Source organism: Mobula birostris, chromosome 7 (genome assembly GCF_030028105.1).
Source record: "Mobula birostris isolate sMobBir1 chromosome 7, sMobBir1.hap1, whole genome shotgun sequence".
NCBI classification, from domain to species: Eukaryota; Metazoa; Chordata; class Chondrichthyes; order Myliobatiformes; family Myliobatidae; genus Mobula; species Mobula birostris.
This window is the reverse complement of record NC_092376.1, coordinates 31026033-31039207: the sequence shown is the minus strand read 5'-3', so window position 1 is coordinate 31039207 and position 13175 is coordinate 31026033. Positions and strand designations below refer to the sequence as shown.

Sequence of the window (13175 nt, the reverse complement as noted above, 5' to 3'; positions counted from 1 at the left end):
TGTACACAATACTCACATTGTAATCGTTTATTTAAACGTTTGAAGGGTTCTTTCAAAATTCCCCCATTTACAATGGTCTTTTTTGTTTAAAGAAGATGAATATATAGTACATTCCTCATTCAAATTATTCACTATTTCCGCAACCAAAGATTTCTCAGTTTGTCCAAACGATTTGAAGGGAGACACTTAACATTAAAAAAAGATGAGCTTTGACAATAAAGTAAATGAGAGGCAACCGCCTTCATAACGCTTTTAAGGCCCCGACTACAACTAGTTACTATTTATTGTCCTTTGATGCATCTCATTCATTAAAATCATTACATCAGGAACGTGGAAGTCCGCCTCACCTCCCCGCACCAACAGTGGCCCGGCGATTGTGATCTTACCCTGAGGCTGAACAAGTTTATCATGAGGATTCACGCGTGATTATAAAGTAACGAATGATCCTTTCCTGGATTCTGGTACTACAAAGAGTCTCGGGAATCGCGGACTATCAAAGGGATCTAATTTTTCTCCCAGTCAATTAAAAGAGAATTGACTCAGCGAGTGAGATTGTGATGAGACTTGAGAGAATACGCATGATGTTCGTCCCGTGATCCAGGAGAGAGGCGGTTCATGCTTCTCCCGCTCGCTCTGGCTGCCTGTTTCCTATGGCTTCTCCACGCTTGGAAACTTTTTGCTGTCCCACTCGGGACCCGGCCACCGATTTTGTCCTCGGTTTTCAGTCTGTATTTTTCAACGGCATCTGCGTGGCCAGTGCCAGTCTGAGTCTTGTTGGCACACTTATTCAGATCTTGCCAAAACGGAGGTTCAGTTACCGCAGGTTCAGCCAGTACCCTCTGCAGAAGCCATCAGCATCTTCTCGAATCCTGCTCATCATTAATATCTGTGACATCTTAGGCTGCGTAGGTAGGTGGCTCTCCACGTCCACATTTACTTTCAATCAAAGTTTTTAAATTGTAGAAATTATTATAGCGGACGTCTTCGGTACTTTATGTCGATACTGCCACGTATTTAGTCACGCCGCAACCTGCAGTCCACCGAATATATGCTGGTTAAAAAAAACGGGTAAATCTTTTGGTGTGTGAATATCTGCTAGAAATGCTTCAAATGTTGCCAACTTGTCAACCCTGGAGAGTGTAAAGGTGCTGTGTAGGGTTGATGCCTAAACGTGGGAGTAAAATGCCAATGGAGTGATGGGTGAAACGGGTGTCATTTTAACTGCTGGTCTTCTGGGAGTTTGTGGAAACCGAGGATTTCCATCGATCTCAGGCCACCACGCAGACATTTGGCGCTAGCTGGGAGGCCCATGGACGGAGCTGTGGGGGGGGGGGGCTTGTATAACTGATTGAACACTTTTTTCACATTCTTTTCATTCACCTGGTCGGGAGAAACCCATCAGAATGGCCAAGTAAGAATATTGCCAGCAGGCACTGTGACCAAGCCTTCACTGCCTGCTTCAGAATCAAGCAACGCGACTTTGGGTCATAATTGCTTCATAAGGAAATGATCATCTCATTCTACAAACTCCAAATATAAGGAAGCTCACTGAGCCAGTTGCCCTTCTCAGGATCAAAAAGTTCAAAGCAAATTTATTCAAAGTACATATACGTAACCACATACCACTCTGCTATTCATTTCCTCCCGGGTATACCCAGTAAATCCAAGAAAATACAAAAGAAAAAAATAGGAAATAATAAGTAAGCAATAGATATCAAGAACATGAGATGAAGAGTCCTTGAAAATGAGTTATGGGAACTGTTCAGTGATGGAGTTATCAGATGGTTGAGATGGTCCAAGATGAGGAGCCTTGGAGGTTACATGGGAATGGGGTTGTTAGATTTTACCCACTGGTCAGCACAGTGAGTAAGTACCTTACGGTATCAGAGATATGGGTTTAATCCTGACCTTAATTTCTGTTTGAGTGGCTTTCCTCCAGTTCTCATCCAAGGAGGTACAGGTTTGTAGGTTAATTGGCTGCTGTAAGTTGCCCCCAGTGTAGAGGCAAGTGGTAGAATCTGGGGTGGAGGGGAGTTGATTACAATGTGGATGAATGAAGAAAATGGGATTAATGTACAATGGGTAGTTGATAGATGGCATGGGCTTGATGGGCCAAAGGGCCAGTTTTTGTGCCGTATTTCTGTGTCTCTGACTTTGGGCCTGTCCCAGGAACTGAAGATGGATCTCCAATATACTACTATGATCACTCTTGCTGCAGATATGAGCCACTGTCAGCAATTCGGAAGCCTGGGTTAAGGAGTTGTGAGTTCAGCAACTGGGGGATTCAAATTGAGTTAATGAATTAAATAAATCTAATTATAACCTATCAGTCATAATGATAACCAGGAGATTACCAGATCTGCATAAGACAAAACTGATTCCCTAGCACCTTTGATACAAGGAAACCTTTGACTCTTGCCTGTCTATTGATGTCCAACTGGTATTTGCAATAGCTTAGCGCAGGAGTCCCCAACCTTTTTCGCACTGCGGACCGGTTTCATATTGACAATATTCTTGCGGACCGGCCGACCGGGGGGGGGGGGGTGCGTTGCCAACGGACAAGAGTAGCAGTCAAATACGCTGGGTTTACCCCCGAGAAAGACTACAATGACCATGAAACCTTGCGTGGGAACCAGTGCACATGCGTAACTTGCATGTGTGTACAATTTTTTTTCCACAAATCGTTTTTGGCGATTCTTTTCTGGGATGGGGGGGGTGTTAATCACGACCGGAATACAGATGATAATTAGCTAATACACTCAATTTCATTTCTAAAAGGGTTTATCTAACGAATTTAATATTAAACACACACCGCATGTTTTCCTTGCATTAATATAGTGATGAGTCAATTATCAGGGGAGGACAGGGGAGCTTGAAGTAAGTGTTGAAAGAACTTCCAGTAGAAGTGGTAGAGGCAGGTTCGATATTATCACTTAAAGAAAAATTGGATAGGTATATGGACAGGAAAGGAATAGAGAGTTATGGGCTGAGTGCAGGTCGGTGGGACTAGGTGAGAGTAGCGATCAGCATGGACTAGAAGGGCAGAGATGGCCTGTTTCCGTGCTGTAATTGTTATATAGTTATATAAGTCATAACATTTTAAGTATCGTTTGGATATTAAACACGCAGCACATATTTTCCCCTTATGAACATATAAAATCACTGCAACACACCAATATTGCTGAATCAGTGGGAGCCCTGGGCTTGTTTTCCTGCAACGAGACGGTCCCATCAAGGGGTGATGGGAGACAGCGATACTCGAACGGGGTTCCTTATGTCCAGTCTATTCCGCAATTTAGTTTTTGTCGCATTCATTGCAGAGATATGTTGGGAATGGAAGCAACGTTTTCAGTGATTCCGTGGCTATCTCAGGATATTCAGCCTTGACTTTGATCTGGAATGCCGGCAGAGATGTTATGTCAAACATACTTTTCAGCCCGCTGTCATTTGCAAACTCGAGGAGTTGATCTTCTTCCCGCGCTGAAATGGATGACGCGCGGGTAATGACCTCGCATGCGTAATGGCTCAACAGTGCGCGTGACAGGGAATGAGGAAAGGTGCAGCTGACTCATATCGCCAAATCTGCGGCCCGGTGGTTGGGGACCGCTGGCTTAGCAAACCATAAGTTGTATCATGATAAAATAACAACAAAAACAGATGGAGAAACACAAGTTTCTACGAAAGGTATGAGGTATGTGATGGACAGGGGGTCCTGATTGGGAGAGGGAGTGGTATGGGGATATGAAGAGAATGTTTTCTCTTGTGGGAGTTTTTATAAATGTTTAATACTAGGAATCTGCCCAGTTAAGGCAGAGACAAATCACCACTTTTTTTTCTCACAGATTGTCATGACTCTTTGGAATTCTCTTCCTTAAATATGAATGGAAACAGTATTTAGATATTTTAAAGACAGAGTTAGATAGATTATCATTGAGTAAAGGGTGAAAGGTTATTCTGTGATGCTGTGCTAAGTTTACAATAGTTCAGCCAAAATTGCAGAGTGGGTTTGAAGAGCAGAGTGGCCTACTTCTGCTCCTAACTTGTATATTTGGGCAGTAAACTCTGCCCATTGAATCATACCAATTCTTCCTTACTAATATTTTAAAGTTGCATCCAAAATGGGAGAACTGTGCCAGAGCTTAATGAAGTAGTGCACTGTGCTTGGTTGGAGGAGCAACGAGAGGGAAGAGCCAACTTAACCGTCATCAATCCATTTGTTAACATTCACGACTGAGGAAAGACAATATGCTTGCTTTATATGCTTTGCCACACATAAACGCAAGATTCTTTGCAGGAGTGTAATCAAGCAAATTCTCTTACTTGTCATATGACTGCTTCAGACCGGTCTCCCTCTCTCTCTCTCTTCTTGCTACTACCATTGGGCAGGATCAGCAGGAAGCTTGGGTACCATGCCACCAAGTTCAGGAACCGTTGTTGCCCTGCACCCATTGGATTCCTTTGCTTCATTTGCTTCTGCACTAAGCTGACTCCGCAGCCTGTGGACTCAGTTTCAGGGACACTGGAGCTCATGTTCTGTGTGTTACTTGTTTACTTTTTTATTATTTGCACGATCTGACCTCTTTTGCATATCGGACGTGCGGTGGACTTCGTGTGTGTATTTTATTTTTGGTGGATTCCATTGTGAATTTTGTTTTGTGAGTAACTGCAAGAAGATGAATCTCAAGGTTATATATGGTATACCTGCTTTGATAATAAATTTGGAATGAGGTGCGATTATGGCAGTAACAAAACTCTTGGTCAAAGAGAAGAATGAGAAGGGACAAGAGGGTCAGGAATGGAATTCTAGAGCACAGTCACCATTAGTGGAATGATTAAACCAGAGGATGATTAAGAGATAGAATGGAATGATTATAAGTATCATGTGGGAGTGTTAGCCTCGTGATGACTACAGAGATAGAGTGATAACGTCATTGTAAGATTTGAAAGAAGAGCATTTTGCAAACTAGTTGTTGGTTAACAGAGCTAATGAAGGGCACAAAGAGCAGGGATTATGAGAGAGGAGGACGAGGATCACCTTAGCCGAAGGCCTCTATCATGATTTGGAAATTAATCAGTACAGTTGATTGGAATCAAGGTGCCTCCACCGATGAGCAGTGTGGAATTATTTTCAAAGCCCAGACTGATAACAATTCAATAGCATAAGGCAGTATTTTAAGTGAGAATGCTGGACACTAAATGCTTGTGTTTAATGCTCACATCCCAAGAAAAATTTAAGAAAATCATGACATTAAATAACAGTTTTTAAAAACTTTGTTTGAATATGCAGTAGCCTTTTTGTTTGTTGAAATTCTGGAAATGATAGAAATCGTGTTTTTTTTTTAAATCTCCTACCTCGATTAAGCAGCATAGTTTCCCAAATAAATGAAGGGAATTTCGGCAGTTCTCGCAATTTGTTTTGTTCCTTAAGAGTTGTCCAAAATAAGCAGCTTCCTATATTAACCTGTGACCCAATTAACCTGAATCCACTGTATTTGAAAACCATGACTCTGTTATCAACTTATTGTCAAAAAAGTTTCTCCCTATTTGATCTGTCAAGACTCTTAATAAATTTGCATAACTCCTCCTGGATCTACTACTAACGTTAACCATACTTGAAGAAAAGAAGTACAACTTCATCTGTTGGGACATTAGTGAAATCTTCAGTTCTATAATTGCCATCCTTTCCAAGCATGGTATCTATGCTTATATTCAGTACTCCGAGTGAAGACCCAGCCAATGACTTGCAAGTATTAGCATTATTACTGTTTTTAGTATGCCATTCACAAAGCCAAATTTTCCCAATGTACTTTGTCACGTTTATAAATTCATGCATGTTTCCCAACCTCAGTTATTGATAGAGGAATTCATCCGGTGTAGGTGCCGTGTTCTTTTGATTGACTGTTAATGTACAAATCAGCAGGAACATGATGAACTGCTTTCATACAATGCTTTCAATGATTGCATCTTTCAAATCTTCATTTTCATTGTAACATTCAAAATGATTGTTTATACCTTCAAATTCCTCGCAGTTCCTAACTTGTTGAAATAATGAAATTATTTTCATTTTCACTTACTGCCGTTTCTGGCATTTCTAAGCCTGAACGCTTGAATCTGCAGTGAACGACACAGTTCTGAATTGTCCTACTGGTTATTTCATGCCAACTATCAGTGACTAAACTCACTGCTTTATGAACACAAACACAAGCAACTGATGCTATTTTAAAAACTGTTTGCTGTAAGCATGATGTAGTGTCTAACGACCATGACACACGACTGATAGTTAGAAACTGTTTGGCAACAGTCTCCTGCCCCACTTAAGTGACATAGTGTCCCAAATAAATGAGGAGAGTCCCTGCTATTTTCTCAATTAGGTTTTGTTCTTTAAGTGTTGTCCCAAATAAGCGGCTGCCACAATTTACCAATGACCCAATTAACCGGAATATACTATAAATAGCAGAATTGGTAAAAAAGAAAGAAAAATTAAAAACAGAATGTGCAGGAAATACTTGTTGAGTATTACAGAATGAGGAACAGTTAATATTTTGGATTGAAGATTCTTCAACTGATTCCTTCATCACTTCTGAGCAGAAATATTAAGCTGCATCTCTTTCTGCAGATGTTGCCTGACAAGTTGAGTTTTGTGCTATTTTTTCTGGTTTATTTCAGATTTCCAGAATCTGCAGTTAGCTGTTTAGACAATTTTGTTATGATTCCTACATTGTGCTTTGAGGAACTAAAATTAGTAGCTCCTATGGCTGCACTCTTCTCTTTTCATACTTGTATCAGAAATGTAAACCATAAAGCAGGTACAGTAGTTTTTTAAAAAAAGTCCCCTGGATGAGTGAAAAGAAAGTAATTTAACAGAATAAAACATAGGATCAGAATTAGGCCACCTGGCCTATCGATTCTACTCTGCCATTCCATCATGGCTGATTTATCCTATTCTTCTGCCTTCCAGTAACCTTTGACACCCTTACTAATCAAAAAACTATCAACCTCTCTTGAAATATACCCAATGATTTGGTGTTCATAACCGACTGTGGAAACAGATTCACCACGCTCTGGCTAAAGAAATTCCTTCTCATCTCTGTTCTAAAGAGACGTCCTTTCATTCTAACATCCTTCTATCATCCCCACGTCTACTCTGTCTGGGCCTTAAAATATTCAGTAGTTTTCAATAATATTCCCCCCTCATTCTTTTAAACACTGGTGAGTACAGGGCCAGAGCCATCAAACAAGCTTCATACATTAACACTTTTATTCCTGGGATCATTCTCATGAGAAAGTAGGATTTATACTTTTGTACTTTTTATTAAAAGGAGAATTTATGATTTTGTCATTTTATACATTTGACTGTGACCAAAGGTAACTTATCTGAACAAAAGTTCAAGGCCAGTTGGTCTGTCAGGCCCATTCTAAAGCATGAAGATGTTAGCTGTGTATGCTGTAAATTGCACAAGTCCTCACTACTACGATTGCATTCTCTCCTGGGAAAGGAACTTTTTTAAATGGATGGAAAAGGATTTGAGGAGGTAGCCTCATCAGGCCAAAGATGCTGAAGCAAGAGGTTCCCTGATACTCTGTTTTCTGTAAAATATGTTTTTACTTATCTTCGTCACTGTTGTAAATATTCTTTGCCCATACATGTCCTCTTTACTTTCCGTACGGACACTGAATCATAAACAGAGGCATGGTTATAATATTGTCTGAAGCAAGAACTTACCCAGCCTCACCTGAACCGTTTCCACGGAGTCCACACAGTGAATGGGCCAACAGCATATCTATAGATTGAAGTCTTTGTGAAAAGAATTCCCTCCTGTGGTTTTTGTCGGAAGAAATTCATGGACTCTGGGTAACTCAAAATAACCCCTCTACATGAACCAAACATAAGGTTTTTGTGTCTTCTGCCTGATGTGAGGGGGAAGAAGAGGAAATGTCCGGGGTGGGAGGGCTCTTTGATTATGCTGACTGTTTTACTGAAGCAGTGAAGAGTATAGACAGAGTCCAGAGTCCATGGAGATAAGGCTGGCTTTCCATGACCTGCTGAGCTGCAGCTTCGGATGGTTTCAGATAGAGCAGTTGCCAAACCAAGCTATGATACATCCAGATGTGGTGCTTTCTTTGGTGTGTTGATAAAACTGATGGGTGTCAAAGGGGACATGGAATTAGTTTGGAACTTGTATCCATCCCAACACCAAATAAAGCGCACAGTTGTTCTATTTCTTTGCCAATCCAGGTGCACACAATAGGTTAAAGAGTAAATGTACAGGGGAGCATTTATCTCTGTTCTTGCTTTCCTAATTCACCTGAACCAAATTGTTTCTTTCAACTCGGTTCTTTCCATAAGGTCTTCTGAAAAGTTGAGGATTTCTGGAGTCATTCTTTTAAAAAAAGAAACTCTACAGTAGTTCACACAAAATGCTGGTGGAATGCAGCAGGCCAGGCAGCATCCATAGGAAGAAGCACAGTTGACGATTCAGGCCGAGACCCTTCGTCAGGACTCGTACTGAGGGTCTCGGCCTGAAACGTTGACTGTGCTTCTCCCTGTGGACGCTGCCTGGCCTGCTGCATTCCACCAGCATTCTGTGTGTGTTGCTTGAATTTCCAGCATCTGCAGATTTCCTTGTCTCTACAGTAGTTACTTTGTAATGGATATTATTGTCAACACTACTTATGGAGATGGATGTATTATTCCCTCTCTTCTGTTGTCCCATCCCTCATGTCAGAATTGCAAAGCTGTTTTCTAATGAGACCACGAACACAAGTCAAGACTATGAATTTACTGCATCATGACATTTCAGAAGAAAGCCAAAAGTACGAGTCAGCTAATTTTTACTCTGACACACCAGAACTTAAAATATCTTGGGAGAGAGAAAGAAGCAAAACTTGTACTAAATGGAAAAAAGTTCAAAAATTTCAAAGTAGCCAAGTCAGCTTGAAAAAGTCACTGAATAGTTTTTTTCAACAAATCAGAATCAGATTTAATATCACCAGCATATGTCATTAAATTTGTTAACTTTACAGCAGCAGTACAATGAAATACATGATAAATAAATAGAGATAAAACTGAGTGACATTAAATGTATATATATTATAATAGTTAAGTTAAAATAAGTATTGCAAAATAACAGAAATAAAGAAGTAGTGAGGTAGCGTTCATGGTTTCAGTGTCTATTTAGAAATCGGGTGATGGAGGGGAAGAAGCTGTTCCTGAATCGCTGACTGTGTGCCTTCAGGTTTCTGTGCCTCCTACCTGAGGGTAACAGTGGGAGAAGGGCACTTCTGGGTTGTGGGGATCCATAATGATGGACGCCGCCTTCCTAAGGCACCGCTCCTTGAAGATGTCTTGGATACTGTGGAGCCTGGTACCCATAATGGAGCTGACTAATTTTACAAGTTTCTGTAACTTATTTTGATCTTGTTCAGTAAGTAGCCCCCCTCCCTCCCATACCAAACAATGATGCAGCCAGTCAGAATGCTCTCCATGGTATACTTGTAGAAGTTTTCAAGTGTTTCAGTTGACAAACCAAATCTCCTCAAGCTCCTAATGTAATATACCCACTAACTTGCCTTCTTTATAGTGGCATCAATGTGTTGTAGTACCAGAAAAAACAACACACTGGACCACTGTCACACTAAGATCAAGAGTGCTTACCGTGCTATTCCACGCCCTCACTTCGGGAAGTCTGATCACCTGGCTGTACTTCTACTCCCTGAGTACAGGCAGAGACTGAAGACTGCAGCGCCAGTAGTGAGGACCAAGAAGGTATGGACAAGAGAGGAACAGAAGCGCCTACAAAACTGCTTTGAATCGGTGGACTGGACTGTATTCAGGGATTCATCTTCGAACCTGGATGAGTGTGCTGCAGTTGCCACCAACTTCATTAAAACCTGTGTGGATGAGCGTGTGCCTGCAAAGATTTACTGTACATTCCCAAACTAAAAGCCATGGATGAACCGGGAGGTTTGTCATCAGCTGAGGACTAGATCTGTGGCATTTAAGTCTGGTGATCCAGGTCTGTATAAGAAGACTAGGTATGACTTGCGGAAGGCTATTTCAAGAGTGAGTGAGGTTGGGGGTGTCATTGGATGCACGTCAACTCTGGCAGGGTTTGCAAGATATTATTTCCTACAAAGTGAAACCCAACATCATGAATGACAGCGAAGCTTCACTACCAGACGAGCTCACGCCTTTTATGCTCACTGTAAGAGGGAGAATAAAACTACAGCTGTCAGGTTCCCTGCAGCACCCGGTGGCCCGATGATCTCTGTCTCAGGGGCTGATGTTAGGAGGGTGAATCCTTGCAAGGCAGCAGGTCCTGATGGAGTACCTGATAGAGCTCTGAAAACTTGTGCCATCCAACTGGCAGGGGTATTCAAAGACACTTTCAATCTCTCACTGCTACAGTCAGAAGTTCTCACCTACTTCAAAAAGGTAACAATTATAGCAGTGCCCAAGAAGTGCTGTATGAACTGCCTTAATGACTGTCGTCTAGTTGCACTCACATCTACAGTGATGAAATGTTTTGAGAGATTGGTCATAGCTAGGATCAATTCCTGCATCAGCAAGGTCTTGGACTCACTGCAATTTGCCTATCGGCACAATAGGTCTGCGACGGATGCGATCTTAATGGCTCTCCATGTGGCCTTGGATCACCTGGACAATATAAACACCTATGTCAGGATGCTGGTTTTTGACAATAGCTCAGTGTTTAACACCATCGTTCCTACAGTTCTGATCAGAAATCTACAGAACCTGAAACTCTGTTTCTCCCTCTGCGACTGGTTTCTCAACTTCCTAACTGGAAGACCACAATCTGTGCAGATTGGAAATAACTTCTCAGCCGCTGAGAATTAACACTGGCACTCCACGGTGGGGTGTGCTTAGCCCACTGCTCTACTCTCTCTATACCCATGACTGTGTGGCTAGGCCTAGCACAAATGCCATCTATACATTTGCTGATGATTCAACCATTGTTGGCAGAATCTCAGATGGTGACGAGAGGGTCATACAGGAGTGAGATATACCAGCTACTTGAGTGGTGTCATAGCAAGAACCTTGCACTCGATGTTAGTAAGACCAAAGTGCTAATTGTGGACTTCAGAAAGGATAATGTGAGGGAGCACAAACCAATCCTCATAGAGGGATCTGAAGTGGAGAGAGTGAGCAATTTCAATTTCCTGGGTGTCAATCTGGTCCTAACATATTGATGCAGCTATAAAGAAAGCAAGACATTGGCTATATTTCATTAGGCGTTTGAGAAGATTTGGTTCGTCACCTTAAACACTCAAACTTCTACAGATACTGTATACAGTGAAGAACGTTCTGACTGGCTGCATCACTGTCTGGTATGGGAGGGGGGCGGCTACTGCACAGAATCGAAGTTAACAAGCTGCAGAAAGTTGTAACATTAGTCAGCTCCGCCATCAGTACCAGCCTCTGCAGTGTCCAGGTCATCTTCAAGAAGCGATGCCTCAGAAAGGCGGCATCCATCATTAACCCCCATCACCCAGAACATGTCCATTTCTCATTGTTACCATCAGAAAGTAGGTACAGAAGCCTGAAGGCACACACAGTCAGCAATTCGGGGACAGCTTCTTCCCCTCTGCCACCCGATTCTTAAATGGATATTGAGCCCATGAATGCTACTTCACTTCCAATTTTGATATCTAATTTTCCACTACTTACTTTAATGTAGCTGTTTAATATAGACATATACTTACAGTAATTCAGTTTTTTCTGTATTATTTATCGTGTATTGCATTGTACTGCTGCTGCAAAGTTAGCAAATTTGACAACATATGTCGATGATATTCAACCTGATTCTGAAGTACATTTATTATCAAGTATTTATACTGTATACAGTCTTGAGATCCATCTTCTTGCAGGAAGCCACGAAACAAAGAAACACAATAAAACCCACTTCTTAATAAAAATCCACATAACAAAGACCATCAAACATCCAATGTGTGAAAAAAGATCAAATCGTGCAAACAATAAAAAAGTCAACAAATAATACATCAAACATTAACTGCAGAGTTCCTGACAGTCAGTCCAGAGTTACAGAGCACCAACAATTACAGAATCCCTTCCTCCTCAGCTGTCATCCCTAGCGGTGTCATTGGTGCTACTTTGTTGGTAGAATATCAGCGAGTGACAAGGAGGTTTAAAGGAGTGAGAAAGATCATCTGGTTGGGTGGTATCACAACAATAACTTTGTACTCAACATCAGCAAGATCAAAGGACTGGTTGTGGACTTCAGGAAGGAGATGTCAGGCTGACACATGCTGGTCCTCATTGAAGGATCAGCGGTGAAAGAAAGTGAGCAGCTTTAACCTCCTGGGGTCAACATCTCAAGGACCCTACCCTGCACTGAACACAGACACAATCGTGAAGAAAGCACGCCAAAGGCTCTCCTTCATCTGAAGCTTTGGAGATTTGGTACATCAAAAAGACTTGCAAATTTCTAGAGATGTACATTGAAGAACATTCTGACTGGCTACATCACAACCTGGTATGGAGCCTCCAATGCACAAGGTTGCAAAGAGTTGTTCACTCACTCAGTTCCATCGTGGGTACAAACACTCCCTGGCATCAAGGACAGCTTCTAAAGGTAGTTCCTTAGAAAGGCCCTCTTATCCTGGATATGCCCTCTTCTTGTTACTTCCATCAGGGATGCAGTACAGGAGCCTGAGACCTGCACTCAATAATTTAGGAATAGCTTCTTCCCCTCTGCTGTCAGATTTCTGACCAGCCCATGAACACTATCTTTTTATTCCTTTTTTTCTCTTTTGCACTAGCTTTTTGTCTTTGTACTGTCCCACTGCTGCAAAACAACACATTTCACCTCATGTGTAGGTGACAATAAATCTGATTCTGATGTCAAAATATATGTAAATATATCACCATTCTTTCATCATCTTTGGATCCATATCCTGGAATTCATACCCAACAGAACTCTGGTGGGCCTTTGGTAGGAGAATTGTAGTAGTACAAGAGAATGGCTCAGCATGTTCTAGATGTGCTGAAGGGCCTGTTTCTGTGCTGTACTTTTCTATGACTCTAAAATAGCTCATCACCACCTTCTTAATGGCAACTAAGAAGGCAACTATGCCTATATCTTGTAGAATTGGATTAATAAAAAGCGGCTTCTGTTATGCTTTGTTACCTGAAA

General features: G+C 41.6%; 1 protein-coding gene across 1 annotated transcript in view; it reads left to right on the top strand.

The window, feature by feature from the left end:
• The first annotated feature begins 650 nt into the window (after positions 1-650).
• The window catches only part of gpr143 (G protein-coupled receptor 143), a 49625-nt gene continuing 37100 nt past the window's right edge, over positions 651-13175 (top strand). The window contains exon 1 of the mRNA XM_072264216.1: positions 651-909. Coding sequence (XP_072120317.1) covers positions 651-909 — 259 coding nt within the window. The remainder of the gene's footprint in view (positions 910-13175) is intronic.